Source organism: Spermophilus citellus (assembly GCF_964194105.1).
Source record: "Spermophilus citellus genome assembly, chromosome: 6".
Taxonomy (NCBI): Eukaryota; Metazoa; Chordata; class Mammalia; order Rodentia; family Sciuridae; genus Spermophilus; species Spermophilus citellus.
In genome coordinates, this window is record NC_138187.1 from 105,458,286 (window position 1) to 105,475,249 (window position 16,964).

At 36.6% G+C, this 16,964-nt stretch overlaps 1 protein-coding gene across 1 annotated transcript in view; it reads left to right on the forward strand.

Annotated features, from left to right (window-relative positions):
• WDR64 (WD repeat domain 64) overlaps window positions 1-16,964 on the forward strand; it is a gene marked incomplete at both ends in the record, with an annotated part of 144,767 nt that overhangs the window by 91,375 nt on the left and 36,428 nt on the right. Inside the window, 4 exons of the mRNA XM_081298203.1 lie at window positions 7,490-7,638; window positions 10,140-10,263; window positions 14,342-14,517; window positions 15,811-15,987. Of these exons, the coding sequence (XP_081154329.1) occupies window positions 7,490-7,638; window positions 10,140-10,263; window positions 14,342-14,517; window positions 15,811-15,987 (626 nt within the window). The remainder of the gene's footprint in view (window positions 1-7,489; window positions 7,639-10,139; window positions 10,264-14,341; window positions 14,518-15,810; window positions 15,988-16,964) is intronic.

The window sequence follows — 16,964 nt, forward strand, 5'->3', positions numbered from 1 at the left end:
ATTTTCTTAGTGTCCCAACTTGCATGTTTGACTACTGGATTTGGCATTTCCATCCCATTTATCATCAGAGTAACTACTAAGTTTCAAATCAGAGTATAATATAACAACATAAAAGAAGGAAGAAAAGAAAAATCAAGATTCTTCCTAATTTTATGTAATTTTGGTAGTATGTCTGCTTGTAAAAACAGAACTCTGTGTGTATTGCTTAGCCACTAAAACTGCATGTGTTGACTATAGCCATGAACTTGACATAAGAATTACATGAAACTTATTAATTCATGCTTGATTCACATGAAGCTTCCCTATATAGTAGTATTCTAAGCTGCAATGACAGCAGTCCCACATTCTGGAAATGCTTTGCAGAATATGTTGTTACTGGCACTATCATTATCATTATCATTCTTATTAAGGCAATGACAACTGGTATACTTTTTTTTTTTTACTTTATGCAATTCCATATGAAATGGAAATTATTAACTTTTTATTTTGTAGATAGAAAGATAATCTCAAACAGTTCAGTTCAACTGATGAAGGCTAAAATATAGTACTATAATTCGATCTTAAAGCTCTGACTCCTAAATCCACATTCATTCTCTGTACTGCATTGATTCCATAGTTGTAGTACAACCAACCAAAAAAGTAGAAAACTGCCCCATGTCCATAAGCATATCTAGCTTTGTTGTTATGAATTTTAAATAAAGTTAGTTATTGTCAGTGTAATGTTAAGAAATCTACCAAGAAGTTCCAAATGTGGTTTGATTATCTGGTTACCATATGCCTCTCACATTTCCATATTGAAGTATTCGAATTGAGAAATATTTTCAGATGAACCATTTCAGTCTTTCTTCACACATAAACAGATTTTTTTTCTTAAAATGTAAGCACTTTAGGAAAGTGTTTAGTACCTCCTGCTAAAACTTTTAAAGTGGAGATTTCTTTGGAAAGATTTGAAAAATTAAATGAAAAATAAGTCTGCTGTTAGTAACTTAATCTCCACCTCAATAAAATGGGGAAGAAGTTTTATATTTATTTTAATGACAGGATGCTTTGATATTGTTATTAATATTTCTATATATTACACTAAAACCGAACATACCATTAGTTGATTTTGAGAGTCAATACTTGAAATTTATAGTACAGCTATAAAACCAAACCAAATGCCCTCTTAAAAGTGCAAGAATCCCTGCTCTCCATCTCATGGCCATACTAACTGCATCTGTCACTATGTCATTTTGGAAATTAACCTTTCTTACCGATATTGCAAGCACTGGCTTAGAATTATTCCCATTCATTATATTTAGTAAGATCAAACTCACGGAGTGATTTATCATTTGTTGGTTGAAAAGGACTCTCTAACACTAATTTCAACCACTTATTAGAAGTTCACCTTCAGCAGAAAGTTGGTCATTCCCATCACTGCTGTGCACCAAATGGAAGGACATTAGTAGGCATGATAGAGAAAGGAAAAAGTGTACTATAAAATGCTATCTGTTCTGAATCCATAATTAAGGTGAGTACATATCGGCTCTTTTGAAAGATAAAGGCGTTTTTTTTTTTGTTTTAAATTTTTATTTTTTTCGTTTTTTCTTTCTTTTCACTTTTTTTCTTTTGTCTTTTCATTTCTTTTCAATTTTCTTATTCCCCCTTTCTTGAATTCTACCTGATTACACTCATTCTCTTTAGTGACTTCTTCCATTCCCTTCTAATACCTCTCCTCCCAAGCATCAAATAAATTTATAAGAGTAAACAGTAACTCAGCAGTCAAACAGAACAAGAAGTATCATGAGCATAAAAAAGCAAGGAAGAAAAGTAGTACAAACAATGAAGGACAGCCTAAATATTCAGGAGGACCTGGAGTCATCAGAAAAGTGGCCATATAAAGAACTCAAGGAACACCTTAGACAGATGGAAAGGAACCTTAAAGATCACATTGAAAATGAATTACATAAACAGATAAAAGAAGAAGTTAAGCATCTTTATCAGGAGATAGAGATTATAAAAAAAATCAAACAATAATTCTAGAAATGAAGGAAACGATAAACCAAATTAAAAACTCAATCGAGAGTATCACTAACAGAGTGGAGCAAGTAGAAGCCAGAACGTCAGATAATGAAGACAAAATATATCATCTTGAAAAGAGTCTAGCCAACTCAGATAGGCTGGTAAAAAATCACGAGAAAAACATCCAAGAGATTTGGGATAACTTAAAAAAACCAAACTTATGAGTCATCGGGATAGAGGAAGGCACAGAGATTCATGCCAAGGGAATGAGTAACTTGCTGAATGAAATAATTACAGAAAACTTTCCAGAAATAAAAAAGGAAACAGATATACAAATTGTAGATGCATACAGGACACCGAGCACACAAAATCACGGTAGACCAACGCCAAGACACATTGTTATGAAGATATCCAATATACAGAACAAAGAGAAAATATTAAAAGCTACAAGAGAAAAGAGGCAGATTACATTTAGGGGTAAACCAATAAGGTTAACAATGGATTTTTCATCACAGATGCTGAAAGCGAGAAGATCCTGGAACAACGTATTTCAAACACTGAAAGACAATGGATGCCAACCAAGAATTCTGTATCCAGCAAAATTAAGCTTCAGATATGACAACGAAATAAAAATCTTTCATGATAAACAAAAGCTAAAAGAATTTGCAGCCAGAAAACCAGCATTGCAAAGCGTCTTGAGCAAAACTCTACACGAGGAAGAAATGAAAAACAATAACCAAAACCATCAGCGGGAAGTGCCTCAGTAAAGACAGAGGACGGGGGGAAAGCTAATCATGGAGAAACAAACTAAATTAGAAAAAAAAAGAGATAAATAATCAAACATGGCAGGAAGTACAAACCATATGTCAATAGTAACTCTAAACGTTAATGGCTTAAACTCTCCAATAAAGCGACATAGGCTGGTAACATGGATTAAAAAAACAAATCCAACAATATGCTGCCTCCAGGAGACACATCTGTTTGGAAAAGATATACACAGGCTCAAGGTAAAAGGTTGGGAAAAAATATACCACGCACACGGTCCTCGTAAGCAAGCAGGGGTGGCCATTCTCATATCGAATAAAATCGACTTCAAGACTAAGTTAATCAAAAGGGATAAGGAAGGACATTATATACTGTTAAAAGGAACCATTCACCAACAAGACATAACAATTATCAATATTTATGCACCAAATAATGGCGCTGTGACGTTCATAAAACAAATTCTCCTCAAGTTCAAGAATCAAATAGACCACAACACAATAATCATGGGTGACTTCAACACACCTCTCTCACCATTGGACAGATCCTCCAAACAAAAGTTGAATAAAGAAACTATTGACCTCAATATCACAATCAATAACCTAGACTTAACTGACATATATAGAATATATCAACCATCATCAAGTGGATATACTTTTTTCTCAGCAGCACATGGATCCTTCTCAAAAACAGACCATATATTATGCCATAGGGCAACCCTCAGTAAATATAAAGGGGTGGAGATAATACCATGCACTTTATCAGATCATAATGGAATGAAACTAGAAATCAATGATAAAAGAAGGAAGGAAAAATCCTACATCATGTGGACAATGAACAATACGTTACTGAATGATCAATGGGTTACAGAAGACATAAAGGAGGAAATAAAAAAATTCTTAGAGATAAATGAAAATACAGACACAACATATCGGAATCTATGGGACACAATGAAAGCAGTTTTAAGAGGGAAATTCATCACCGGGAGGTCATTCCTCAAAAAAAGGAAAAACCAACAAATAAATGAGCTCACACTTCATCTCAAAGCCCTAGAAAAGGAAGAGCAAAACAACAGCAAATGTAGCAGAAGGCAAGAATTAATTAAAATCAGAGCAGAAATCAATGAAATTGAAACAAAAGAAACTATTGAAAAAATTAACAAAACAAAAAGTTGGTTCTTTGAAAAAATAAATAAGATCGACAGACCCCTAGCCATACTAACGAAGAGAAGAAGAGAGAGAACTCAAATTACTAACATACGGGATGAAAAAGGCAATATTACAACAGACGCTACAGAAAAACAGAAGACAATTAGAAATTATTTTGAAAACCTATATTCCAATAAAATAGAAGATAGTGAAGACATCGATAAATTCCTTAAGTCATATGATTTGCCCAGACTGAGTCAGGAGGATACTCACAACTTAAACAGACCAATATCAATAGATGAAATAGAAGAAGCAATCAAAAGACTTCCAACCAAGAAAAGCCCAGGACCGGATGGGTATACAGTGGAGTTTTACAAAACCTTTAAAGAAGAATTAATACCAATACTTTTCAAGTTATTTCAGGAAATAGAAAAAGAGGGAGCTCTTCCAAATTCATTCTATGAGGCCAACATCACCCTGATTCCGAAACCAGACAAAGACACCTCAAAGAAAGAAAACTACAGACCAATATCTCTAATGAACCTAGATGCAAAAATCCTCAATAAAATTCTGGTGAATCGAATACAAAAACACATCAAAAAAATTGTGCACCATGATCAAGTAGGATTCATCCCTGGGATGCAAGGATGGTTCAATATACGGAAATCAATAAATGTTATTCACCACATTAATAGACTTAAAGATAAGAACCATATGATCATCTCGATTGATGCAGAGAAAGCATTTGACAAAGTACAGCATCCCTTTATGTTCAAAACATTAGAAAAACTAGGGATAACAGGAACTTACCTCGACATTGTAAAAGCTATCTATGCTAAGCCTCAGGCTAGCATCATTCTGAATGGAGAAAAATTGAAGGCATTCCCTCTAAAATCTGGAACAAGACAGGGATGCCCCCTATCACCACTTCTATTCAATATAGTTCTCGAAACACTGGCCAGAGCAAATAGACGAAACAAATTAAAGGCATAAAAATAGGAAAAGAAGAACTTAAATTATCACCATTTGCAGATGACATGATTCTATGCCTAGAAGACCCAAAAGGGTCTACAAAAAAACTACTAGAACTAATAAATGAATTCAGCAAAGTGGCAGGATATAAAATCAACACACATAAATCAAAGGCATTTCTGTATATCAGTGACAAAACTTCTGAAACGGAAATGAGGAAAAACACTCCATTCACGATATCCTCAAAAAAAATAAAATACTTGGGAATCAACCTAACAAAAGAGGTGAAAGACCTATACAATGAAAACTACAGAACCCTAAAGAGAGAAATAGAAGAGGATCTTAGAAGATGGAAAAATATACCTTGTTCATGGATAGGCAGAACTAACATCATCAAAATGGCGATATTCCCAAAAGTTCTCTATCGGTTTAATGCAATGCCAATCAAAATCCCAATGGCATTTCTTGTAGAAATAGATAAAGCAATCGTGAAATTCATATGGAAAAATAAAAGACCCAGAATAGCAAAAACAATTCTAAGCAGGAAGTGTGAATCAGGTGGTATAGGGATACCAGATTTCAAACTATATTACAGAGCAATAGTAATAAAAACAGCATGGTACTGGTACCAGAACAGGCGGGTGGACCAATGGTACAGAATAGAGGACACAGAAACCAATCCACACAACTACAACTATCTTATATTTGATAAAGGGGCTAAAAGCATGCAATGGAGGAAGGATAGCATCTTCAACAAATGGTGCTGGGAAAACTGGAAATCCATTTGCAACAAAATGAAACTGAATCCCCTCCTCTCGCCATGCACAAAAGTCAACTCAAAGTGGATCAAGGAGCTAGATATCAAATCAGAGACTCTCCGTCTGATAGAAGAAAAAGTTGGCTCTGATCTACATATTGTGGGGTCGGGCTCCAAATTCCTTAATAGGACACCCATAGCACAAGAGTTAATAACAAGAATCAACAAATGGGACTTTCTTAAACTGAAAAGTTTTTTCTCAGAAAGAGAAACAATAAGAGAGGTAAATAGGGAGCCTACATCCTGGGAACAAATTTTTACACCTCACACTTCAGATAGAGCCCTAATATCCAGAGTATACAAAGAACTCAAAAAATTAGACAATAAGAAAACAAATAACCCAATCAACAAATGGGCCAAGGACATGAACAAACACTTCACAGAGGAGGACATACAATCAATCAACAAGTACATGAAAAAATGCTCACCATCTCTAGCAGTCAAGGAAATGCAAATCAAAACCACCCTAAGATACCACCTCACCCCAGTAAGATTGGCAGCCATTATGAAGTCAAACAACAATGAGTGCTGGCGAGGATTTGGGGAAAAGGGTACTCTTGTACACTGCTGGTGGGACTGCAAACGGGTGCGGCCAATTTGGAAAGCAGTATGGAGATTCCTGGGAAAGCTGGGAATGGAATCACCATTTGATCCAGCTATTGCCCTTCTCAGACTATTTCCTGAAGACCTTAAAAGAGCACACTACAGGGATACTGCCACATCGATGTTCATAGCAGCACAATTCACAATTGCTAGACTGTGGAATCAACCCAGATGCCCTTCAATAGATGAATGGATGAAAAAATGTGGCATTTATACACCATGGAGTATTACATAGCACTAAAAAATGACAAAATCACGGAATTTGCAGGGAAATGGATGGCACTAGAGCAGATTATGCTTAGTGAAGCTAGCCAATCCCTAAAAAACAAATACCAAATGTCTTCTTTGATATAATGAGAGCAACTAAGAACAGAACAGGGAGGAAGAGCAGGAAGAAAAGATTAACATTAAACAGAGACATGAGGTGGGAGGGAAAGGGAGAAAAAAAGGGAAATCACATGGAAATGGAGGGAGACCCTCATTGTTATACAAAATTACATATAAGAGGTTATGAGGGGAATGGGATAAGAAACATAGAGGGAAATGAATTACAGTAGATGGGGTAGAGAGAGAAGATGGGAGGGGAGGGGAGGGGGGATAGTAGAGGATAGGAAAGATAGCAGAATACAACAGTCACTAATATGGCAGTATGTAAAAATGTGATGTGTAACCGATGTGATTCTGCAATCTGTACTTGGGGTAAAAATGGGAGTTCATAACCCACTTGATTCTAATGTATGAAATATGATATGTCAAGAGCTTTGTAATGTTGTGAACAACCAATAAATAATATAAAAATAAAATAACATGCAGGCAGACGTAAAAAAAAAAAAGAAAGATAAAGGCGGAGCAAATGTAATTTTCTCTTCTTTGTGTGATTACATAAATCATCGCATGACTAAGTAAATGTGGTGCATATGATGAGACTGTACATTGGAACTCCTTTTAAGCTTTAATTGGGGATCACTAGAAAAGGTATGCCAGTGAAGTCCAAGTGACCTGCACTTGAAAAATAATGAAGTTCAAAATAAATGCTTTATTTGTCAAAAATGTTGTAGAGTAATTGGATATATTTTCACCTTCTTAAATTTCCTGGGTATTGATATTATTAATCTCACTGATTGTGGTTGGGTAAACTCCAAAGGTCTAATATTGAATACTTATGAGATGCTTACTTCTGTTTCAGGATCAAGTGTTATAGATATGTATCCTTCAACTAAGATGATACAGGATACAAAACAGGTTCCTCACACTCATGATCGAGAAATCAACGTCATACTTTATAACACATATTTTGCCCAAGTACTCACTATCTGTTCTGAATCCATAATTAAGGTGAGTACATATCGGCTCTTTCAATAGATAAAGGCAGAGCAAATGGAATTTTCTCTGCTTTGTGTGATTATATAAATCATTGCATGACTAAGTAAATGTAGTGGTGCATATGATGAGATTGCACATTGGAACTCCTTTTAAGCTTTAATGAATACATGAAAAACAAGCATTTTAAGCCAGCTCATATTTCTTGCTACCAAGTCACATGCTTATTTGAATAAATAAGGCTACTTTCACTATCATTTTAGAAATGTAAAAGGAAATATATCAAGGAGGGAAAACTATCCTGATTCCATTTTTCCATTCACAGTTGAACTGTGAGTAGAACAGTGTATGCTGAGAAGGAGGGAAAGAAAATTGATATATGTTTGCTATGACCCCTATAGGAGGATGCCAAGAGCATATTGTCCGTGATTTCATTTAATTCATGAAAGTTCTCTGTGGACAGATGAAAACTTCCATTTTAATGAAGTTCAGCTCAGAGCTGAAGTGACTTCCCCCAGATAATATAGTTAGTAAACACGAGGACTGGGATATGAACCCAGGTTTACCTGCTGTAAATCCTCTTGACTTTTATGCTCCACCCTGGTAGCTCCACTGTTGCTGTGTGCAGAGGCTGGGATACCTGCCTGTGCTAACCGTGTCTGTCAGTAACCACTGCTATTGCCTGGCATCAATAGCTAGAGTTTTTTGCAACAGGTATTTCACACATATTCTCTAAGAGGAGAGAGACACATGAACTGGTAAAATGCATTCCTCAAGAAACCCTTCAAATTCCCTCTCAATTTTTGATATTTTGTGCACATCTGCTGGAAATTTTCACGCCAAATAAAGGAGCTCCTGAGTGCAGTTAGTTAATTATCACTTAAGATAATTTTAAAAGAAAGTAACTAGACAAAAAGTAAAACTAAGATCTGTCCTGCTCTCCTACAATAATGGCCTCTTAAGGGGAAACTGTCCTCCCTGTGAAGGACAAAAGAGGGAAAAGGAATTCATCTAGGTAGAGTTTATACCTGATTGGGTGGAGAGGGACTGTACTTTAGGCTGGAGATGGATGACCTAAAACCCATTCATGTAGTGACCAAGATTTCTCTTTTTCCTTTGAAGACCTTATCTATACCCAGGGACACTCAGAGGTCGAGAACATGAGCTGTAGGACCTGGGTGACTTTATTCAAATCCTGGCTATACTACTTCTCAGCCAGCGGCCCTCCATTTTCTGGCTCTCAGATTATTTCATCAGTTACATCTCCTCGCATGGTCTCATCACTTAACTTTAACAGCTCTCTTTCCCTGGAGGAAAAATACAGTTTCCCATCTCTGACCCTTTGTACAGTTGCCCACCCCCCCCCACCAAAATCTCAAGTGTAATCACCTAGTAGTGCTAGCTAAATTTTGTAATTTAGTTGGAAGTCTAATTTACAAGGGGGAGAAATTCAGAGAGCAAGTCTACAAATATAGGTTTCTAGCTTCTTCTGTGTTACCAAAGAGAGATAAAGATGAATTTTGACACATTTCTGGATTTTCAAATTACCTCCAGCCTAATTTCACAGATGGCCCCTTCTGAGTCTTGCCCTACCCTTGTCTCTCTTTGCTTCTCCCTCTAGGTTTGTGTCTCTAGTCAGAGAACTACTTAGAACAATTAGCGAGCTCTTGCCTTAGGACTCTCTCACATAGCAAGCTGTTCACATATTCTGTCCCATGATCCCTGGCTCATTTGTATGTATGTCATGGAAATACATCCAATTTGATCTTTTTTTCTGCCTTGCTTTTGTTACATCTTTATTTTGCTGCTAACCTTACTTCACATCTACAGTAATGTGTCAATCAGCTATCTATTGCTATAACAAAATACCTGAAACAGCCAACTTAATAAAGAGGGAAGGTTTATTTTGGCTCATGGTTTTGGAGGTTTCAGTACAATGGTAGGTTAGCCCCATTGCTTTTGGGACTGGGGTAAAGTAGCACAACATGGGAGGAGTGCAAGGTAGAGTAAACTGCTCACCTCATGGACACCAAGAAGCAAAAGAGAGAACGAGGAGGATCCATGTCCTACAATCCATTTCAAGGCACATTCCCAAAGACTGAAAACCTCCCACTAGGGTCTTATTACCTCCCAATAACACCTCGCTGGGGACTAAGCCTTTAACAGATGGGCCTTTGGGGGAAACTGAAAACTAAAGCAAGTAACAACTGACCACTTTCCCCACAGCCAGACACTGCCTGGAATGGAAGCCGCTGGCTGCCTCTGCCATCTACTTTTATAGCGGGCATACTGCATGATAGCATAATAACATTTAAACAGCTCTGCATTTATTCAGAGCAAACCAACATTCTTTGATCAAACCAGCCCTTAGGGCAGGGGATTGGGAAATGTTGGAGACATGCAGAGTACAAATTTGGAGGCTGTCTTGAATATGGTAAAATTTTGTTAAGAATTGAAAAGCATATGTATTTATGTATGAGATTACTTGATTTTGTGGTTGTCATTATTTTCTGTAGGTATGGGAACTTGAGACTGGCCTCCAAATATACCAGATTCTAGACCCTCATGGCTTCAGTATTGAAGTGACTTCGGCAGCTGTTGACGAAAGTGGATATTTTTTTGCCACAGGAGCATATAATGGTCAGACTAATATCCAGAATATGGCCTCCCTGCTTAATGTCTTGAGAATTTGTGCTAGGAATCCAAGTTTTGGGGGTTGAAGAAAGAACATGAATCAGGCTGGAACATGTAAACATGCCAGAGTTTGCTCTGCCTCAATGAACAATGATAGAGTGTCTTATGTGTAATAGACATGTCTTGATATTGATGTTAAAAATAATATTGCATTTGTATAGTGCTGTAACTAATTGCAAAAGTCTGTCACATACAGTATCTCATTTAATCTTTGGTAGGAAGTATCTGTGTTGCACTGACTCATTCTATCCTATTTTTGGGATACCATCAGCTAAAAACCAGACATTAGATCCATTTTTTTGGACCAGAAAATATCTAGCCAACCTTGGCATAGCATGCCTAGAATTTTATATTGAACTTGTTTCTATGTCTAAACTCCTTAAGGGCATATACCATGTCAAACTTAGGAAAATGTCAGGCTTCAGATGTGAAATTTTATTTTGTGTTTCTCAAGCTGTGGAGCACTGCATAGAATTTCTAGGAACTAGAAAGCTACTGACTGCCCCACCTTTCATCTTACCTTGTTCTGAATTCCCACAAAAGTGTGCTTTATGTGCATGGCCAACTGAATGTGCAACTCAGAATATGTTGATTCTAGGGACATATTTACTAAACAATTGCTTATTTACAAGCCAATTGATGGAATCTAAGTAAGTAATCTAATGGAAAAGTTTGATTTTTGAAAGTGAGCAGAAGATAATGCAGCATGAAATAACAATCATTAATGCTGAGACAATGAGGTATGAATAAATGCAACTGGTTTTCATATGGAACAGTGCATAAGAAAGCAGTGTGAATAAGCCATAAGCTTACCCTACATACATAGAAAACTTGGTAATAATAGAAATTCTCAATGACATACACAATTATTATCAGGCATAAGGATCAAGCAACTCAATATCTGATGGAGAGTCATAGTATTTTCATGCACTCACGTTTATTAGTCCTATAATGCCACCCCTGACCAGCATGGGCCTCTGAACTAAGATTGCTCCTGTGAATTTGCAGGGATATAAAATAAAGCACAGACACAATTTACCTTTACACAAGCTTCAGGACGGCTTCCCTAGCTCTCCTTCTATCCATAGTAGGGCAGAAGGGGAAGGACTACAAGGGAACAGGTGAGTGTAACTCAACCTTAGGGACACACCCACAAAGAAGACCTCCTTGCTATCCAAGCCAGTCTCCGACCAAGCCACAAGGAATGCAGTGGTTGGTCAGAACCTGACACATCAGGACTGCAGGGCGTAGTCAATTCAGTGTGGCTCCCCACACTGTAATCTAAGATGCTTTTAAATATTGGCAATTTCTATTTCACAGAGGTATGTTAATTAAATTGACAAGGATTCTCCAGCTAGGACAACTCAGAAAGTAGGATTCTTGGACTTTCTATGGACTTCTGCCCCCGAGCCATCAGTTGCTTCTCACTATTGCCCCAACCACCACTTAGGAAGAGTTTTACCTCTGCCTGCTCTCTGCATCACTAAATCTGATGGCCCATATCCCAAAGTAGAAGGAAATCTGGGCCATAAGACTGGGGTCTGCCTAAGCCAGGAATGAAGGAGAACATGATAAGTTCTTAATTGTTTGTATGACCATTTTCCTATGAAACCATAAACTCCTCAAGGACAAGAACAATGACTATTCACTTTATATCCAAAGTTCCTGCCACAGTACAGGGCCTGTAGGGAAGCACTTAATCAATGTTCAATGTTGTTAGTGAACAAATGATAGGGTTTGTGTATCACTGATTGGGGAAGGAAAATAGCACAGGGAAAACCTTCTGGATGTCCAAGAGGATTACAGCCGAGGGATAAGAGCTAGAGGGATAGGGAGAGGTGATAGGATTAAAGGAAGTGTTAAGAAGGCAAGTCCAATGGACTCTAACTGTGGTGACCACCGTAAAAGCCCATTAGGAAGATAATTTGCTACTTGTAATAAATTAGAAATAGGCATTCAACACTACACTGATTATCATCCCTTCTGGCTCCTTCATCCCTAAAACAAATGAACAAAGCTGATCATACAGAAACTGAGCTTATATAACAAAATCCCATAGATTGGCTTATAAATATCAGAAATTTATTTCTCACAATTCTGAAGGCTGGGAATTCCAAGATCAAGGCCTTGGCAGATTTTTTTGTTTGGTGAAGACCCACTTCCTGATTCATAGATGCTGCCTTTTTGTCCCCAACATGGTAGAAGGGATGAGGGAGCTTTCTCTAAGATCTTTTTTTTATAAGGGTACTAATCTCATTCTTGAGGACTCCACCTTCATGACCTAATCACCACCAAATACTATTACATTGAGAATTAGATTTTAACCAAATGTATTTCAAATGTAAAGGGGAAAAAGTCAACATTCCTTTTTTTTTTTTTATTTCCCATGTAACAAACAGATCTAAGCTCTATAGTTTCTTATCTTCTGGAATTCCCTCAAACCTTTTGTTAATCAATAGGAACTAACATCCTAAAACATGTTAGTACCTTAGGAAATGTGACAGATTATTGTAATTATCTAACTATTAATAATAATTGTGGTGTGATAGTTCAAATGCCTGTATGGGGGCCAGGGTAACAAAAAGTCCTGGGAGATGGGCCCTGCCTGCCCTGCTTTGAGAGGCATAACAGCAGGGTTGGGTGAATTGGTATGACTGGAAAACAAGTACTTGCAAAATGGCAGCTGAATTAAAGTAAAAAAAAAACTGGATATTTGTGGTGTCTGTCATTAACTGTCACTGGTTTGTAATTTTCTCCAATAAGATTTGGAAAATTGGATGTGACCTCCTTCTACGTGTTAATGTTGGAAATGAGTGACAGTTATAATTTCATAAGTGCAATGTTAACCCAAGGTTATTGGAGAAAATTTTATGATCAGTGCATACCATCTGATTGTATGCACAATAAAAAAAAATGTTTTCACCACACGTAGAACTATGAAAAATGACATGTATCCTAGCTGACACCAGATGTTTCAAAAAAAAAAAAAAAAACCAAGGAGACTAAATTAGGTCATTGCTGTAATAATCCCTTTAATATGGTGTAGGGAAGAGGGTAGTTGTTAAAAAATTTGCTTTTTAATATCTTTAGTATTCCATGGTTCCATTTACAGAAGTTCAAAAATAGGCAAAACTATTCTATGATGATAGAAAAAACTAATAGTAGCTGCCTACGAGGTAAGGATGAATTGCAAAACATAGGGAATATTTTCCTTGGCAGATGGAATGTTCCGTTTTATAGTTTAGACATTAGATTCATGAGGGATATATTTGTCAAAACTCCTAAAATTCTATTTTTATGGTATGTGAATTTTATTGTATGTAAATTTTACCACAATGAAAAAGTCGTAACGTAAAAAAAAAAAAAAAAAAAAAGCACAGGGAGAATCAACAGAAAAGAAAGAAAACTCAACAGAAAGGAAACTCAAATATAAGAGTCTAAGGGTTTCCACAGAAAACAGCTTTCTGTTTCTGTAACAAACACCTGAAATAATCAACCTATATGGAGGCTTGTAGTTTTGGAGACTTCAGTCCATGGTTGCTTGATTGGGACTTTGGTGAAAGAGCTGACATCATGGCATCCAGAAAGTGAAAAAGAGAGATCAAAAAGGTCCAGAGTCCCACAGTCTCCCTCAATGGCACTCCTTCAGTGACCTATCTTCCTTTCCCCAGATCCCACCTCCTGAAGGCTCCACCACTTCCCAGTAGCATAGCTGGAGATCAAGTCTTCAACACATGGGCCTTGGGGGGGGGGGCACTTCTCCAAACCATAATAAAAACTGTCATAAATTTAGAGACTCTGCCATATCCTATTGGGGTTTTATCAGCCTGTGACAAATCAAGGCATACAGAAATATATTTCATACATAGCAAGCCTGGGGAGCTTCACTTATCAATCTGAGTAAGAAATAAATGTAGGATAAATTGTTGGCAGACAGCTTTCAATCAGATCAGCTTGCTCTGAGTTAAAAGCCAAGCTTTCCACAAATTATGTTATTCATGTAGTCTTTTCCTTGTGTGCTCAGGGACAGTTAAAATCTGGGACTTCGGCAGTGGGCAAGAGATGAAAGCGCTGCCAGAAGGGAAAGACTGGAAAGAGGAAGAGCATTGGCTGAAACGCCTGATTTTTCTCAAAACTCAGGAAAAACGCCAGTACTTGATCCTTGCCTTGGAGCTCAGTGGAACTATCAAAATTATCCAGGTTTATGATTATATTTTTGTATTTGTGCTATAGGTGATCTTCTTGGGAAAACCAAAGTACGTAGTGAATAATATCATGTAATTCCTCCCTGGTCAGCCAACTGAATATAGTGTTTATCCATCAGACTTTCTGTGAGACTGCTAATTAACTGCGTCCAGGTCCAAGCAAAAAAGCAGAAAGAACAGCTGTCCAGGCACAGCATCCTGTCCATCAAGCTTCTGCTGCAGAGTTAGTCATGATCCTCTAAAGCCAGTATCAGGAAGGTTAAATTTACATACAGCTACCCACCTCTGACATTGCTTATATCCTCTTTTGGGAATAATTCATTGCTCCTGGAACTGCTCCTCAGCAGGCTGTGTCCCTTATAACCCATAATGCATTCAGAGATGCTCAAGTCACTTTTTCCATTTGTCACCAAAATTGCTTTGTTTATTTTAAGGTTAATGATGCAATCTGCTCAGGGCTGTTTTGGGAGAATTGAGATAGGCTAATTTATTTTTCCTGTGATTCTATTACCACCTAGGATTACTAATGCCTTCTTCACATTTAAAATGAAGGCTACATCATTTATCCTTGCTGAGTGGATCTTACCCTGTCAGTTAGAATTCAAGGACTCATTGCCTTTATTATTTTCTTTTTGGAAGTTAAGATCACACAAGTCTTGAATAGGAAAGCAATCATGCAGTAGCAACATTGATTAAGATGACTAATAATCTTTTAGCTGGGTCAAGGAGTAAAGCGGTTCCCTGATTCAATACTCTTCCTTTGTCGTCTTCACAATCCAAAATGGTACTGTAGAAAGGAATTTCTTAGTAACATACTCTAAAGCACAAGGATATGTCAACTTTCTTTTGACTAATACAATTGATCAATTATTAAAACAATTGGTCTTCAGGATACTCTTCCTAACAATGTCTGTTGTCACAAAGATTCCCCTTTCAAGAGCTTCAAAATATATATAGTACTCTGCCCACATCAAAATTGTTTGGGGTTCTACTGTACCATTTTTCATTTTGATTATTCTGACTCTTCATTCAGAACCTATAGATTAAGCTTGATAAGGACTGAAATATCAGGACATTTGACTAACACTATGTTCAGTTTACTGGTTATTCTTGGTTGGAGGGAGAAAAGAAAGAGGAACTATATTAGCAAGCGATACACAGGGCTTAATATTTGATAAAGCTGGATGATGGATACAGCAGTATATGTTTTATTTTTCATTATTTAAAGTAGCTCAAAGTAAAACCAATTAATTAACCTTTCTATGTACTCCCTGAATTTCTACTAAAGGGTAGGGAAGATGATGTTTTCCTTGTGGTGATATGGGAGCTACCTGATCCTATGCCTCACCTACATGATGGAAACCACATTATACATCTGAAGACCTTATCTAAAAATAGAAACATGGATATTCCTTTCCCAGATGTTGAGTTAGTTGTTCAGAGAAAATTTTCTCAACATACTAAAGTAAGTTTCAAGTTTTAACTTTTTTTTTAGTTTTTACTTTTTGTTATGGAAAATCATAAATAGTATATATACAAAAGTCCATAAGATAATACAATGAACTTCTATGTACTATTTTGCTCAGCTCAAATATTTTCTGTGAATGGCCATTTTTTTTCTTTAATCTTGCCAAACTTCCTATGATCATCACCTACAGATTTTAAAACCAATTCCAGACATTATGTCATTTTACCCCTAAATGTTTCAGTTATCTGTTTCTAAACAATGACTCTTTCAAAAATTACAATACTACTATTTTCTAAAATATTTTCTAAACTAATTTAAAAAAGGTCTTTAAAATCTTCACATATTCTTTTGGTAATCAAATTTCCCACATGTCCTTATAAATTCTTTTTTATTTTACTTTGTTTTAAAGTAAACAAGATTCAAAACAAGGCACCTCAGTTTCATTTGGTTGAGAATCTATTTAATAACTTTTCTTTTCCAGTACAGGGGATGGAACCCAGGGGTACTTACCCACTGACTACATCCCCAGCTTTTTTCTTTATTTTTTATTTTGACACAGGGTCTTGATAAGTTGCTTAGGGCCTTTCTTGCTAAGTTAGTTGCTGGCTTTTAACTTTTTCTCATCCTGCCTTGACCTACCAAACTGCTGGGATTACAGGTGTGCACCACCACACCCAGTTTAAATATGTTTTAATATATAAATGCCTTTTGGTTTTTCTTTTTTCTCCCCTAATAATTTGTTTCCATATTTTCTCACTTTCTGGGTTTTTCTGGTTGCATCCTTATGATATTGTTTTAAGTTCTGAACTTCCTGCAATCTGGGAATTAAAATTGGTTAATTTCATATAACTTTGTTTTGTTTTTCTTTAACAAATCTCTATCATGGAGTATGTTGTGATGATGATATTATTCCATCAAGATTGACAGAACTACTGGTTGTCTTTGTGTCAGAATCCATTGATGATCATTACCTA